Source organism: Mya arenaria, chromosome 8, assembly GCF_026914265.1.
Source record: "Mya arenaria isolate MELC-2E11 chromosome 8, ASM2691426v1".
Classification (NCBI taxonomy): domain Eukaryota; kingdom Metazoa; phylum Mollusca; class Bivalvia; order Myida; family Myidae; genus Mya; species Mya arenaria.
In genome coordinates this window covers 47,767,449-47,785,032 of record NC_069129.1, presented here as the reverse complement: position 1 = coordinate 47,785,032, position 17,584 = coordinate 47,767,449, and the positions used below count along the sequence as shown (strand labels likewise).

At 34.2% G+C, this 17,584-nt stretch overlaps 1 protein-coding gene across 1 annotated transcript; it reads right to left on the bottom strand.

Moving 5' to 3' along the window:
* Positions 1–201: 201 nt before the first annotated feature.
* On the bottom strand, positions 202–8,511 carry LOC128244282 (putative tyrosinase-like protein tyr-3). The gene is made up of 7 exons (XM_052962298.1): positions 8,386–8,511; positions 7,621–7,745; positions 4,392–4,500; positions 3,576–3,676; positions 1,447–1,726; positions 1,077–1,096; positions 202–640 (listed from the first exon to the last, which is right to left on the bottom strand). Exons 1-7 carry the CDS (start codon positions 8,509–8,511, stop codon positions 202–204), a joined length of 1,200 nt encoding a protein of 399 aa, XP_052818258.1.
* Between the last annotated feature and the right edge of the window lie 9,073 nt (positions 8,512–17,584).

Sequence of the window (17,584 nt, the reverse complement as noted above, 5' to 3'; positions counted from 1 at the left end):
TACCTTGTTTGATTTCAATATCCTGAACGTTTTGTGATTCTTGGCTATGGTTTAAGTTTTTACACGACGCCGACGACGACCACACCAATGCTTTAAAAAAGTCCGACTTTTTTCTTTCAAAAATAGAAGGTCCAGAATATACTTAACACAAAACATAATTTAAATGACAATTGTTCTTTAAGGTACAATCGTAATGATAAACTATGGTGTACCTATGAAAGCACTTAAGATCTTCCAGTTTTCTGCATCTGTGTTATGCCTGTCACGCCCGTCGCCTTGCATGCCCACTATGACAAACTTTCCATGACATGCCTTATGGTGTAATGGTGTCAGATTAGGTGCAGATCTGCGACCTCTCTCTTTACAATCGGATATTTGTTTGCTCACACAAACTCCGCTTGGAAACCTGATGCTGTCGATACATTTGTCACAATAAAGGTAGGTTGAATTTCCACAATCAGGACATTGGGGCTGGGGCTCGTAAGAGTAGAAATCTGTAGTCCAGTTGTTCCACATTCCGTCAATGTTACGCAAATGTTCAAACGCTTGCATTGGATCATCACGTGCGTGTCCAGTATTGTTGTCTTGTGCGAGGTTGACATTTGGGTAATCTGTTTCAGGATCTATGTTGCAATTAGACCTTGGAAGAAAAAGAACAATTATAAAATATTTTATAGCTGAATGAATAATAACGAAGTAGTGAATATTTCGTTTTATTAACGCCGGGGTGCTTTGTCACGATATTGGTAGATTGCAGCTGTTTTTCGCCTATTAAACGCCAAAGAAACATAGTCGTTCATAAAAAAGATCTCATTAAGTGTATTTATGTAATAACAAATTTGAATGATTCAGTTTCGGAAAAATACGTACAAAGACAAATATATAAGACGTCATGAATTTTATATTCAAGGATTCATGATTTTGTTAATTATAAAGACAACAAAGAGAATGCTACTTGTATTTTAATATCTATAGAATAATTAAGTCTTTGCCAGTAACACCCAATTATTCGATTTTGCATCCAGGTGTTTATGACAGCTATATTGATATTCTTATAAAACACCGTTTTTTCTCACTGTTGTTGATTTTGTCGAAACTGTTCCCAGATATAATCAATAAAGGCATGGTGCATCCAGAACACTGATTCGGCCACTACCGAGAACTTTATATCTGATCTCAATAAACAGTTTGTAGTTTACTCGTATACAAATATAGAATAAGTTAACATTTAACTCCTGATGATCGACTCATTTCCATTGAACATCATATTTACTTATTAAACACGAATGAGGAAGAATAGAATTTGGCCAATAACAGATGTCCTGTTTTATCTTCCAAAGAAATCCATTTTACTGACCCTTCTATTGAATATGAACAACCCTACGGTTTACATATCATTTCTTATTTTTGTCAGTATGGACTGAATGCGTAACTCAGATCACTTACTTGATATTGGCGAAAATCCATCACTCCTTTTATGTCAGCTTTGTCAATAAGTCTTGGAGTGCACTGGCCATTAGGTTTTGCAAGGTCTCGCTGAATCTCAATGTTATATCCCCCAGACCATCCTGCAAAAGGCCCCGATGATATCAGGCCAACGCCATTTCCGAAAAAGCAACTAGACCGCACGACAGAAGTTGCAGGCGACGGGATGTAATAGTCCATAGTATAGTCCCAGTAAGGCAAAGACACATCGGGATCTATCTTTCTCATTTCTTCTTCAAACCTGAAAAAATAGTCGTCATTGTGATGGATTACAAGGTCAACTTTCACTTAAAGTTGTGCATTATACGTACCGTCGAAGTACGAAATACATAATAATTGAGACATAATTGTGTTTTCAGATTAGAAAAGTTTGGATAAAGTTGTGTATATTAGTGTCTCCTAGTATCCTGAAAAAAGCATTTTTGTCAACTATTACTTTTCTTTCAGAATACTGAGAAAATAGTATAAGTTCTTTGTTTAGATTGCTGACAATTATTTTTAGTGAACATTTATCAAAAAACGGAAGAATGTCACGCGGCTGGACAAAGGCATTTAGACAAGATAGGGACGATAGGGCAATACTAAATACGATGATTGTTAAGATAGTGTGGCTTGGGTTATCCGGACATGGGCATACAGACATTACACGGACGATAGGGCAATACTGGATACGATAATAGTTAACATAGTGACCAAACCGATCGTAGTAATTTGAACCGAAGCAGTGAAAACCACGACCAGGAAGACGATATAACTGTGAATAAGTATGCTGCCAATGCGCAATATTTCGCCATTGTTATTTATGATGCTTAGTTCGTTAAGTTTGAAGTGACGTGGTATCACTTTGTCGACATGTCCGTTGCGTGAAATGCTAGACAAACATATTTATTAATATGGTTGATTATTAAGCAAACGTTATTACAATGACCTGCGGCATTTTCGAGTCCATACTACAATAATCTAGTTAATTAGTTATGTTCAAAACATCATTGTATTATTGGTAATGTTTGATTGATAATGTATCTAAATATAGTGTCATAGTTATAGAAATTAAGTGTTTAACTAATCGTCATTATATATATTTCGGAAAATATTTAAGCACACAAATTGGATGCGCTCTGATATTTGCATTTAAGTATTGATGGCACTGAATACAATGACGAGTTCAAGATTTACATTGAGATGTTTCGATCACGAATACCCGATTTCATTACTTGCTTATGAAACACTAAATTGTGTGAATACTATTGCCGCAAATGAGAATTAAGTGACCGTAACTTGTCACCATACATGGAACCGAACGAAATAGATCCAAACAGCAATGTCTTCAATTAACACATTTTACCTACGAAGATAATCATTTGGGATGAAAAGGTGTATTAAATAAGGAAAAACGCCCACGAAATGTTGAGGCCATGCATATTTATTCCAAAATACAACGAGAAGCGTAAAGCTAACAACACTTCTTACAGTTATGGACCAGTCACGCTACCTCCGTGCTTCTGTTAAATATTTGAACGGATACTACTGACAAACATTAACAACGATGTGACCACTCATTATTGACCATTCTCGTCGCCATGGCAACAAGGATGGAATTCAGAAAGACCTGCACTACAACTGACTTCACCTTTCATGCAAAATGTCGATTGAGATACACAGATTGAGAGCGGAAATAACGTTTGAACCACTTGTCTCGACCAGAAAGCTGCGTTCCAATCGGTATGGCATGGTGGGAAAACTCGTGCGCATAGTTACTAATACGTTTATACAGTAGTCCTATAGATGTAGTTCGCACAAATGGGTGTAAAGTAAATGTTCTAAAGACGAAGGGCTCAGTTTGGAAGGAAGTGGAAATGTCTACATGTTTTCTTTTAAGTCTACATCAATCAACTACTAATTTAACTAAAGACGAGAACAGCATACGTTCTGTGGTCACTCAGGGATATAAATAATGACCATCTTAAGAAATACAACACATGGCCTCCATTTATTTAATTTTAGTTTTGAGTTCATTTTAATATCACTATGTTAAAGGAAACAACGTATATTGATTAACGCAGTATGTACATGTATATATATACACTTACGCTGCCAAAAACACTCTGTGCCAAGGTAAAAAAGCCCTTCCTTTATGCTTCCTCGTGATCTGTTGACTATGCACCCTTCCAAATCGACCCAAAACTCCATTCTTGAAAAAAATAAACAAAAATCAGAAATACAAATTCAACTTCCAGAAAAATCTATTTAGAGGCCTTATTCGCAACCAGTCACAGCAATAAAACAAAGGCACATGGAATAGACATTTAGCATTTTGTAATGAATAATGAATATATACCTTAAATAAAGAAATATCATATATATATATATATATATATATATATATATATATATATATATATCAATGTTCACCCATTGATATATTTTAACGTTTTAAGCTAATTGTAAATTCTCGTTCATGGTAAGGTACCATTTTATATCTTAATATCTTTCTAATTGTTGACAATTAGAATGTTAAACTTGTTTGTAAAACATACCTGTTAGACACAGACCCATCACCGCCATAGAAGGGAACGATTTCATTATCTTTTGAGAACAAGATGAGTTTGGCAAAAGGAGTTTTGTTTTGGAAGAAACACGAATTGATGTTGTGGGGACAGTACGACACTGTGGAGTCTGTGGAGTGTACGAAATAAATTCTATTTGATAACTTATGTGAGGTATATAATGGAATAATTGAGTTACTTAATATTTGATAAGATACATCCATACTTTTCTCAAAGAGATACCAATGAAAAGTCAAGACATATATTGATATGGTATGTTTCCACTTAATATTTCATCCATGAAATGTTCAGTTACGTAATATATGCAACAAGAAAATATTAAACAAATTAAGTGATTACCTCATAAAGAGCCTGGAATACATCAAACACGGCCTTTCTGTCCTGCCGAGAGAGAGTTCGAATATCGATTCTCCGCCGAAATCCTGTGGGTGGTCCATGGAATCCGTACCTTCAAAAGCGACAAGTTACAAAATTTTACAGTATGTGTTTATAATGTACTCCTATACTTTGACAATCAATTTTGTTTGATAGTTTATGCAATCGAAGGTGAAACTGTAAAGGGCCTTTTCCTACATTACAATGCTTCTCAATCTATGCTGCTGACTCTGTTTTCTTTACGTATTGTGTTACACGATCAGCGCCATAAAGGCCCTAACATTGTCTCTGTACAGGGTTTGTGCATAAATGTTGTACTACTAGGTTTGTCAGTTTAGTTGCATTATTACATAACTCGCACCGAAATTGATCACAAAACTGATTACAAACCCTGCCCTAAAATATATTTAGTGCTATGACATTTTAGCAAAAAAGATAATCAGGAAAGTGTTGTACACGTACAAACAATAATATTGCCATAAATTGTTCATTTTATGACATGTTCTTTTAAATTTAAGTTTTATCTCCTGGCGTGGAACACAAATAGAAATAAAGGATACATGGATTTATCAACTTATTTGCAGCAAAAGCAGACAAATAGAAAACCTCACCAGTATTGCACCTAAATAACATTCACTGAACGTTCCTATGCGGTTAGCCATTCATTTATCGGTAAAACTATTCTGAGGCGTTTGTGTGGTGTTTGTATTCTTGTATGTAATAGTGTGTCATTTGTGCCACTAGTTCATTGTCATTTGGGCCGTTGTCCTTATGCCTCTAAACAGGCGATTTGTTCTATTTTAGGCTACTTGGGCTATCCCTGTAGGTTTCATTGTATTATGGAATGTTTAAGAAACTAAGATGACAACATTTGTACAGATTGATAAAGATGAGAGAAAATAATAAATATAATGTAAAATGAAGATGACTTAATTAGTATTCAGCTTGATGGTGTCAGCAAACAGAGCTAGCTTAATCAACATATACTATTATCAGCAGTATAAATTCGCTTTCTAAATATTTTGATAACGATCAAGATAACGATTAACATATTGACTGACGTCTTTCATTTACCTAATGACTACAATCCCTTGTTCTTTCTAGAACACGCAATCTGTTTCTGCTCAGGGTGCATGTACTGTCTTCGTTTGAGACCGTTTATTTGTATATTCAATCATTTTGGTTGAGGCAAATTGAGGTTGAATACCCGTTAAGTAGATCAAACCCATAGCGAGCTGTATCTAGGCTACTGCGTTTTACCCTACATTGCTATCTCTCAAAGTTCAAAAGTTTCCAAATTAGGATTTTAACAAATGTCACCTGTTTCAAGAAACTTATCGTAGAAAGGAAGTTTATTATGCAGCTGTCGGGACATCAGTTATATAGGTTTCAATTACTTTTTGTCTTGGACAATGTTTTCAATAGGAATTAACAAGGGGAAATTACATTGCCCCAAAGTGCAACCATGTTAATAAGGTGTGCAAGGTGCACAAGCTCACATTGTAATTGTTTCTTTCTTTGTTTTCATTAAGTAATATTAGAAATCTACTCCGGGCATACATTGGACGAAAAAACTACCGATTAAAATTAATTTATGGGAAAACAGAATAGTAAAGTTTAAAGTTTGCTTTTGTACATGTCGTTTTCACGCGGTAGATACATACAAGTGATATCTGGAGAAGACAAGACTTCGAGATAGATGGATTCAATATTGCATTTCATGTTCAAACTAAATGTCATTTTATGAAACGGAAAGCTTTATTATTGACACAGTAGTAATTTAATTGGACATTTATTTCAATAACAGGGCACTTAATTGTGGGTTGATATAAAAACACACACATATATAACTAAATATACATATAACTTTACTGTACCATTTTGTTATATAAAAATAGTTTCAAGTATCGAGATGGCTTACACAACTTTCTGAATCTTACCAATATTTCTTTCAAGGGTCATTGTATCATAGCAAATGTTTGTATTTATATGGCCACCACTGATGCAAATCAAGCATAGCTTCTCAATAGCGATATGTATACCCGAGTAGGGACGGCTTTAACCATATGGTAATAAAGTTTATTATAACAAAAAGAGCATTATTTTCCGACTCACACTCAAAAGGTATATTTGTTTCGAATCTGAATATACTGCAATTTCTACCGTTATCATGAGGAAAAAATCCATTCCCTGACCCAAGATGGTATAGGTGGAATTGTTAAGTCGATGGCCTTAAGAGCAAAAACACTGCTTACTTAGGCTTTAAACACATATTACATAGACAATATTCATATGAAAAACTACAGAAACAAGCTTAGTAGCCAAACAATCAAATATAAATCCCTTTTAATAGCACACGGTAAACGCCAAAGACATAGCACACAAAAACAAAAAATCGCAAAAGAAACATGGAAGTATAGCACAAACTCCACAAACAAGACAGTGCATTTATACTATATACAACATAGGTGTGTTAATTAAGGATTGTTAAGGTACAGCCTTGGAACGGTCAGTAAAATGTAAATTTACTGGGGGTTTTAACCAGTTTTTAAGCACAACCTCATGCTTTTCCCAAAAATCCCGAATAAAGTAAAAACGTAAATGGTCAATCTAATCAAAGTATACATTAACTTGAAAAAACAGAAACTTTGATCACCGAATCTATATAACCTTATTGAGGTCTGGTCTCATTATCAAAAATGTTCTTTCTCAATATCAGTTTCAGCATATTTTATTTTAAGAAAACAAACCGAGTTCCAAATCGTGCATGCCTTCCTCTTTTAAAAATGATTTTATTCATACATAATGAGATTGCAATGTTATGGTCACGCCCTAGACATATAACAATTTAGTATAAAGCATTGTATTGAAGCGCCAAAGTACATTAATTGATTTAGATCTAATTTTTCTTTAGAATATATCACCCTAACCTAAAAGATGATGCACTTTTAAATCAGTAATACAAAATTGAGTTTAAGTCATGCTATACTGTTATATGGTAAAATGCTGATGTGGTTATCAAAACAAGAAAAAGGCTTTGTTTGATGTTCAATTGGAAAATATTTATGTTTAATAAATCTGATATACAGGTGGGATCAGTTTAAAGTATGCAAAGTTGTTTTGCTAGCTGATTTTGAAAAATATAGCCAAATACATAACATATTAATTTAATCCTTGAATAAGATCAACAAACCTTGTATCTTCAAACTCGGTCTTGAAGAAAAGGTAGTCCTCATCTCTTATTGAAGGCTCAAGGATTTGGCTGAAATATGCTCGAATACAAGCATCTTTTGCCAATTTATGGTCCACTTGGGCAAGCTGGAAAACATATATTAGCACTATTAATTATGTTATGTCATATTTAATCATTCATATGAATTCATTGTCTTGCATACGTGACGTGTGTTTCTGTCCATGTGACTGGTGCCGGAAAAACTAGTCTTACAACCCCCATGTAAGATGAGTCACGCGCAACAACGCGCCACTTTTTATTTCTTTTGTTGTATGGTTTATGAAAAAATATAAGTATACAAATCTTTTAATTTAAATTGAAAAAAAATAATCGTAAAATCGCGATTTTTAAAGGGTCTATTAAACGTTGATAGTGATTTAAAATTACTGCGCTTCATGACGTCAGTACACAAGGTCGCACGCGCTTTTTGGTGAAATGTACAAAAAGTGCGTTTTCTACGTCAATTTATCTACAATTCATGATTTTAGGTTGCAAGAAAAAATATAAATTATGTTTTTCCTGTCCGGATCGAAAAATCCGACCCTCGGACACGCTGCGTGACCGGTAACTCGGCAAGCCTCGTTACCGGCTTAAGCACGTACCCTTGGGTCGGATTTTTCTATCCCTACCGGAAACACATGATAGATACTTATAATCCATAATGAACGAAACCAAAATGTCACATTCTCAAATAAAACTGTTATGTTTATATAGTTAAAAACTTACATTTGCACTGTTGTCGAAACATGTCTGCACGTTTTCTGGAAGTGTCAGGACATAGTCGAAATCAGTTGTTGCAAAGCTGTTTGACACAAATATAAGTATGAAGGTAGCAATTGCAAGTGCGGCCATCTTAACCGTTGTTGGCTATGAAATGACTACTCTATCTTAGTGCGTATTAACATTGATAAATGCAGAGATGATAACGAAATATAGGCCGACAATATAGATTGATCAATTTTATGTAACTATAATACCATATCATGTGTATTTCATTGACACTAATGATCAAAATCCCCCAAAAATGCATGTATTGTGAGCAGATAAATAACTATAAGTTACAATTATGCACTAAGGAATGGGTCGCCAAGTAGCTATCAATTAAAAAAAAACATTTATAAAGGCTTATATTTCTTTATCTGAACACACATCATTTCATTTTTTCATCATTAACCATGTCTTAATAATTAACATGTAATGGTCCAAAAGCGTTCAAGCGCTATCTGAAAGTTGAAGGAGAGTCATGCTCAGCACGAATTTGCTTTGCATTGTGTCCGTTATCCCCACCAATTTATCCCACCTTTGATGAGTAGATCTAAAAATATGGCCATGATTGAAATTCTTATCTTGCCCACAGGCAAAGGTAAAACAAATAGCCGTATGGAACAACTTTTTATTGGCATCACACAATTACCTCCCTATCAGGAAGACCGTCGTCGGCAGCATGATTTTGTGGCAATATTTTAAATCCAGATTATTTTCTTCTTGCTTCAACTGGCACCATAAAAATGTTTCGCGCTGAATTCACAAAAAAAAATGCTAAACTCTCCTAAAAACTATTTAAAGAACGATTTGACTATTTACATACTCGGAATCACTGCGCCCATGTACATGCCAACCACGAATTATCACATATCTAAACCTCGTGTCCACAAACCACCTTACGCTCGGGTTTGGATGAACCTTACACTCTTGGCATTGGAAGATACTAATACTCTCTTTTCTGCGACTCGTTTGCTGAAGAAGCCCAGAGTGTTTTTGTTTCAATTCGCCAAGATATACGGAGTTCAACTTGTGCTCTTATGATATGATTTTAATAAACTAGTTCGATGATTTGTGAATCGTTCTCTTTAAATCCTATGTTGACGAAACAAGGAAAAAATGTCTATTTCTGTATGATTCGTTTGCTGGTGAAATAATGAAATGGAGTCAGTACGTGGGAACATAGTGGCATTGGGCTCAAAACAATTCAAACAAAAACGGAACGTTTAATTTCAAAACTTTGGTAAAAGTCAAATCGGACGTCATTTATATCATTAATGATTGTTTAGCTGTTTGATACAAGTTTTATACATTTTACTCCATATAACAGAGCGAGTGAAACAGCGTACAAGGATACGTTGTCCGTCCAAAATTAAGCTAAGAACTGTTTGCAGTTACCTTTTTTTACGTCATTAAGAGTGTCATTCAAATATACATTATCAATACATGTTGTATCCAGCTAAGTCCTACAGTCAAATACAAACTTTAATACTAGATCAAAAAGCAAACATTAAGAGATTCTCTGTTTTTGCAGTGTACTATTAAGTTGAAACAACTGTCTCTTAAAGTTTTGTTATTTAAATAGTTATAATGCGATTTTAGGCTTCAGAGCACGCCCTTTCTTCATAAACGTATAAAAATAATAAAAAAAGTATAAATAAAAAAGAACAAACGTTTTCAAACCTTTCTTTGTTACATGAATATAATAACTCAATTGGATGTATTTCTCTAGAGAACTGCTTCATTCAAAAAACGTTGTGGTTGTAGTTTTAAGTCCGTCGCTTTACGAATGTTTACATGATTTGGCATTTGTTCGCTATTTCACAGGCTATATCTATGATTGCTTATTGTCAAAATGATTATCATTTATGTGGCACCAGAATAAGTATAATTTCTATTCTTTCACTTGAAAACAAACATTAACGAAATTACTGGCTCTCATTGATGCATTCATAATAAAAACCCCAGAATTTCAATTGATTAAATAAAGCATTAACGTATAAAACATAAACCTGAACTATGGTGACTCAATACCAATCCATCTAAATTTTGTAAATGAAAGTGTTACACTGCCTTTATTCATTGAAAAGTAAAACGTATGGTGTGTCGTCCAAAATGCCATACTTTAGTCCTTAAACTGTTTTGGAAAATAAGCGAGAATAAATCCCAATATTGGGCATATTATACAATTCATACACATATAAACATTTACAGTTGGAGTTACCGCTCCATTGACATATAATTCACTTATTCGTTTAATACGTTTGTACAAATAAACTAGAAAGATGTTTTAAGTTCTGTTTACTAAAATCAAATGTGAAATGGTGCATAACCATCTATATGTGGTCAGGACTGGTATTTTGTTGAATGTCCATGACCGATACTACCACCCATGTAACAATACAGTTGTTGAATATATATATATATATATATATATATATATATATATATATATATATATATATATATATATATATATATATATATATATATATATATATCTACTGCAGATATTAAGGTGCCCATATATATATATTGATCTAGGCATTATGGGGACCGCTGGATTAAGGCGACAAAAATTGGTCTCCTTAATATTTTCAGTCCAGATTTGTTGTATCAAATATCAATAAAAATGTCCATTGACATGTTTGAATGTTTATTTACGAGATCATATCATTGTTTTAAATCTTATTCTCTTTTAATATTAAAAAAAATATCCTTAAACTTTTGTGTGAGTATATTTGTGTATCCATAAAAATAGCTATGAAGGCGACCAGGGAAAAAATCATAATTTTGGTCAAAAATTGCTATATATTAAGCATTTTTTTTATTTGTTTTGCTTTATTTAAAGCGTATTGTACACTATCCCGAAGTTTCATTCCATAAAAAACAGAAACAAGAAATTCGATAAATCGTGTACCATCAGCACCCAAATTTTCCAGTATACAGAAATTTAACTTTCCGGAATATAACGGAAATGTTTCGGGTATCTCCGTGGTACCATATCCGTGCAGTTATGCAGTATGGCGTACATCTCTTACGGAAATAGAATGGTAACTTGGTAAGTGTTTAAAATACATATTCAACGTTTTTTCGTTCATTTTATATGACTTTTGGACAGTAGTATAAACAGTCCACCCTTCGGATGAAAAGCAAATGAGTTTTCCGGATTTTGTCTATCCGAAACTAAATCACTAGAATCAACATCCGGTATAATTTTGTCTTGTATATTGGAGAAACTCGATTGATTTCTAGCGAACTTTTTATTATTTGGTAAGTTCCGATCTAAAAAGGGAGTTGCTCCCTTAACATCTCAGATTTTAATAAATAAAAGACGAAAGGATACAAATGCCTAACATTTTGTTTGTCAATGTCATGTCATTATCATCACCTATGAATAGCAGAACAGAACGAACACTATCACCCATTCGTATTGTGGCTTTTGGCATGTGTCCTAAATTATCATATTTGATAATAAATGCAACAATAAAATATTTCCCTTATTCTGCCACAGTTATGCACCCGTCAGTTGTAACCATGGCCCCCAGGTCATGTTTATACCGGGAGATAGCAGGGGAAATGGGCCATGTTTTTACCTTCCAGGTGGACCGACAGTGCTGAGTGAATGCTGGTGTTATTGTTTTTGCGCCTAAAACGGGGAATGGGCCTCACCAAGGATGTCCCCAGGGGCTTTTGACGCGGATCTGGTCATTTCGTAACCTTACCATTTCGTAATGGCTGAATCTTGGTTATTTCGTAACTATTCTGTTAGTCAATTTGTAACCGTCAAGAAATCAATTGGTTATATGGTAACCACCATTTAACAAGGTGATAAATAGTACACTTAGCACCTCGTAAGTGTATTGTTCGAACCTGTATGTATATGGCACAGCAACCAAGACACCAATTGGGAGACATCACTCAAATTCTCGCTAATAACAAGCCAATAATTTAAGTTACTCAATAGTAATGTATATATCATGGTAAATTAGAAATGATTTGTTATACTACCTAAATATGTTAATTATTTTCTTACATTTTGCTTACTTATAAACAATAATCTAAGACTGATCGCGATGTATTTTTGAGTAAAATTACGTTTACATAAATGATCAAGGGTCATTCTTGACCTATTTCATTGACTATATTTGTTTGAATTGTTTAAAACGAACAAAATTTTGTTCTGTTCTTTTCTCAATTGATCCGTATTCCACTCTGCATACTTTATATCCGAAACCGACAAAAAAAAGCCTAAAATTATTAATTTCCAATAACAATATACGAAATTAAACATATCGGCACATATTTAATACAATAAGCATATAAAAAGCGCATACTCTCATTCGGCAAACTCCATTTTACAATACTTCTATGCAATTTAAAAAAATGAAAGTCTAAAGTTATATGGTCTATGTATTTAAAATATTGGCTTAAGGTCACAATTCCTCTCAATGGTAAAACATCTATGAATTAAAAAAACACAACATTTAATACTCAGCCTACTTATAATATTTCCTTCGCAACATAAAAAATAGCTAGTTTGAATGTTTCTATTTGTCATAGTTTCAGAGTTTATTGGCAAATCGCACTACACTATTAGGAATAAAGAAGGAATACAACTACTTGATTTAACTTCAAAGTCAAATGTTTATGTTTTATACTTACAGTTAACTTATTTTGTAAACTCAAATGATATTAAATTAATTCCTCATAGTCAACGGTTACGATACGACCATTCGAATTCTTAACGATTACGAATTGACTAACACAATGGTAACGAAATGACCAACAATGAGCGGTTACAAAATGGAAAGGTTACGAAATGACCATAATTCTTTTGACGGGGTTTGACGGGGCTTTTACCAGAAGTTTGTCTGTGCAGAGCGGGGATTTTACCTGGGATTGGCTGGACCGAAAGTCAAAGTCCCCGCTATTAGCAGGACCTATGGGGCCCATGCTGCAATTGACTGTTGCATTATTTGGATTTTTTGACTAAATTTACGACACGCCCCTCTACAGTATTTTATAGTTGAGTTTAGTAATATTCATTTACAGAAATTGGATAACTTAACAAGTAAAGTAAACTATACTGAACTTTTAAATAAACCTACATACTTATAAATCAAAATTGATATTTTAGGGTCTACACTGAATAAACCCAAAATGTTGGTTTTTATTTGCTAAATTCGAACAGTATTTAGTCTATCCACACAAAATTTACAGGATCATCAGATAACAAATTTCCTAAAAATTCTCTGTTTGCCAAATAGGGAAGACAGGTTTAAGTGGGGTTAAAAAGGTTGCTATCTGTGACCAAAAATACTGTTCAAAATTGTGAGTATTCATTTATCTTTCGTTCAGTAAAGAGCATGCAATGGCATAGTGGATGGATTAGATAATCTGACAGCGGTGCTGGACGTCAGAAGTTCAAATATTGTCGTGAGTTCAATGTACCAAAAGAATACCTTTGGAATACACAATTATGTATAAAAAATGGCAGAGAATATTGCCCATATTGTAGTAATTGTCTTAGATCCAGCTTGGATAACTTGGACACTGTAAGCGGTTCACACCCAGGGAAATTCTCAGATAAAACAGCGCTTATGAACTTGAACATTACATTTTTCATTGAGTCAATTAAAGAAAAAACATTATTGCTGATCTTCTGAAAACAAATCTTCTAACATTCAAATATTTAATTTGTTGGATGAACTAAGGTTTTTATTGATAAGAGATTGCTTCAGTTGGATTTAAACTAATCACCAACAAAAATATATGCATTTTAATCACACAATGTAAACAACTGCGCCACAGATTTTATCTGTATGTTTGGGTTTTAATTTAGCAGTTAAATATAGATACATACTGGTAGGTCTGGTTGGTCTGTTGCTTTAGTTGCTAAGTAAACATAATGTCAGTGATTTCATCACTATTTCTATTAAAATATCAGTATTCTATTTTCTTGTTCATTTTTGCTTGAAATTATTCTGCTTGAATGTGATTTTTGTTGATTAAATTAGAACTTAACACTTTGTGAATATTTAGGGAATGTAAGGGGTCAGATTTCAGATTGCTCATTATTTCTGGAACACTAAATACTTTATTTGATTGTGTACACTGCATTTTCTTGTTAAGCATTCATCCAGATCATTTGGGTAAATATTGGCAGAAAAACTGCTTTTGGTTTTATACTGGTCATCAAAACCGGCACTGACAAAACATAAGACGTGTTTAATTAATGTGGGGGAAAGAGGTTTAAAGGTGTCGGCCCACAACGAAATGCTTGCGGGTCGCAGTACCCCTTCAAGTAGTTCTTGAAAAAAAAAATTCTCTCAGGTAGCATTTGATTATGTGTACATTGTATTCTTGTATGTATTTTCAAGTTTACACATGATTTATATAAGGTTTGTATAATTTTAGTTTTATTTAAGTTTTTAAATTTTGACATTTTTTTGCCTGCCCCTGTCTGAACACTTAAATTCTTGGTCTCTGGACTATTGTCTGCAACTTCAAAACACACTTTTTGGAACAGGACACATTTTTTTCTGATATTTTATCCAGTTTGACTGCAATATCAGTTGTATTTATCAATAATTTAAGTAAAAAATGACATTAATATTTCCATAATTACCTGGTAGTTATTTGTAAATTTGTTTTAATTCATGGATTGGTTTATTGCGAGTGTCATGGAAAGCTGGAACTTTTCAGTACACAACATGCAAACTGAGAATGAACGGTGTGTGCCAGATTTGTGAACAAAAAAGCAAGGCGGCTATGGTAAGTTGCGTCAAGATATCCTTGGGACCCCGGTCCCCCCCCCCCCCTGGATACGCAATATAATTTGTGTTTCGCTGATCTGTTGGCTGGGATCAGATCATCCATTTGGGGATTAAGATATGTTACCCCAGCCAACAGGCTGAATGTTTAATTTTACTCAATACTACGCTTTGTTTTAGTGCGAACATCAACATGTTTATCTAATTGCAGTTGCTGCTTGGGACAATAAAGTTAAGTCTGCAACCGTCTACCAGACTGCAAGATTCATCTCTTCCAAAGGATGTCGTACCATTAGGGTGTGCATTGATTGATTGATTGATTGATTGATTGATTGTGAGTCTGTGTAAATGAATTACGGTGTAACCATAACCAAATGTTGGGCTGTAAAGGTGTGTGAGTATATGCATGCTTCACATATTCTCCGTCCTGGTTGGCATACTGGACCGTCATCAGACTCTCTCCCATGAATGTGAGAGAGTTTAAAGCTATTTCTTATTTTCCTGTGTAACTATATTGATGTTTGAAAATATTTGCTCGCAGCACGCCTCAAAGTTGCACTTCGTTCAGTATTTGAAAGCTTTCGGATACACTTTTTCGTTAATTTGAGATCTTAATGAGGCTACTTCTAAGTAAATAGATGCTCAAAGTAACTAGATGCTCTGGGTGTTCACTGGGTGACAAAGGCTACCCAGTATTGGTTGTTTCTTTTTTCTGAAAAGATGTTTCTAGAGAATTGGCCAGTTGCAGTGGTTTTGACACCACAGAACCAGCATAGCTCCATGAAAGATATATATGTTTTCGTCATTGATGTCAGTACTGCTGTATTGAAGGCCTCACAATTTCTGTGTGGAAATGTCATCTGATACACTCTTAACGGCGTATTTCTAGCATAGCTTTCATAAGTGCACGGCCATTCTCTGTCATTTTCAGATACACTGTGTTGTGTGTGGATAAGAAATGCAGAGTTGTACCACCAATCACCTAAGCCACCATTTCCCTAACAGACTACAGGCTCATGGGAACAGTTCCTGCAATTTACAGCAAAGCTCTCAATTGTAGCCCTACGAACTTCAGGTTAGCGATAAATCTGGACTTCAAGATATCTCTGTACTTACTTTAAGTTTATACTTCATTTGAACAAAACTTACAATTTCAGCATCAAAATCCAGCTTTAGACCCCAGACCGAAATTTGTCTCCTTCATTAAACTTAATTTCAGATGTTCTATAAGCCACATACATGTTCACTACTTGTGACAGATAAGAACTTTCGCAAATGGATTATAAATGCTTTTTCCCAGATTTACACCCTCCTCTTGCAGATACTGCCGATGGTGAAGCTTAGGTGCACCGGGCCGGTTTCCCAGCCGTGTGGAATCAACATATCAAGCTGAAATGGGGCCGGGAATTATATATAGCAGCATAGTGAGCTTTTGCGTATTTATTTACAGGCTCGTATTCCCGGCCAGACTTCTGCGTTTAAGCTTTCCTTTCGTCATTTTTTAAATACTTATCTTAAGTCTTTCAATGAAATCACAACTGTGACACCTTTGGAGACTTGATTTATAATAAGGAACCATTATGTGTAGAAAGTCTTTTGGGTGATTTAAAATCAAATTAGTAAACAGGATTCTCATGGTTCATGGTTTATTTGTGGCCTTGTGGACCTTTCATTCTTTACCTTGGTAAGAGCTGCTTAAGTATGTAAGAAGGGGGGGGGTACAGATGTGATAGTAAACAGTGTTTTATTAGGTATATTTGTTTTTATTTTATCACCATTTTGAAGGTAATTATTGTGTTAAATCAGGGATAAGTAACAAGTTTAACACAAACACTGTAACATGTTCTTTCTTTATAAATCTATAAATTGTCTCTGGAGAATTTAGTCTCCATTTCTCAGAAAATGTAGCTGTCTAAGTGCCTATTCCATCAATGAGTATCACTGTCTTTAAATTGCTGTTGCGGTACAGTTTAAATAGCAAAAGTTTTATGGCCCTGCTTGTTTGTTACTCCTCATTCATTTTTGTACAGCGAGAAAAGTAAGGGAATTCTAGAAATTTACGAGAATTATGGATTGTTTTTCTTGAGCTACACAGTACATAAGGAGGAAATAGTGTGACAACTCCTCATTTTTTCATATGTTAATTGCAGACTTTATGAACAGAAAATTCCTGTTTATTATATATACATGTAACATAGATGTGTATAAGACTTACTTTAGAAACATGACATAAAAGAGCTCACTTTGATTAATTTTCTCAAAAAAAGATATCTTTACTGTTAAAGTAAGAACTTTTACTGCATAGTAAGTGATGTCTTCTGCTCATCTTTATGACATCATTACATGGAATGATGTCAACTTCCCAAGACATATTTCCACATGGCGCA

Excerpts from the sequence above, each read along its gene's own strand:
- LOC128244282 (XM_052962298.1), bottom strand. The coding sequence starts at position 8,511 with ATGGCCGCACTTGCAATTGCTACCTTCATACTTATATTTGTGTCAAAC. Across the intron at positions 1,727-3,575 it reads CACAGAGTGTTTTTGGCAGC|GTTTGAAGAAGAAATGAGAA; the intron begins GTAAGTGTATAT and ends CTATTTTTTCAG. Across the intron at positions 641-1,076 it reads TTTCGACAAAATCAACAACA|GTCTAATTGCAACATAGATC; the intron begins GTGAGAAAAAAC and ends TTTTCTTCCAAG.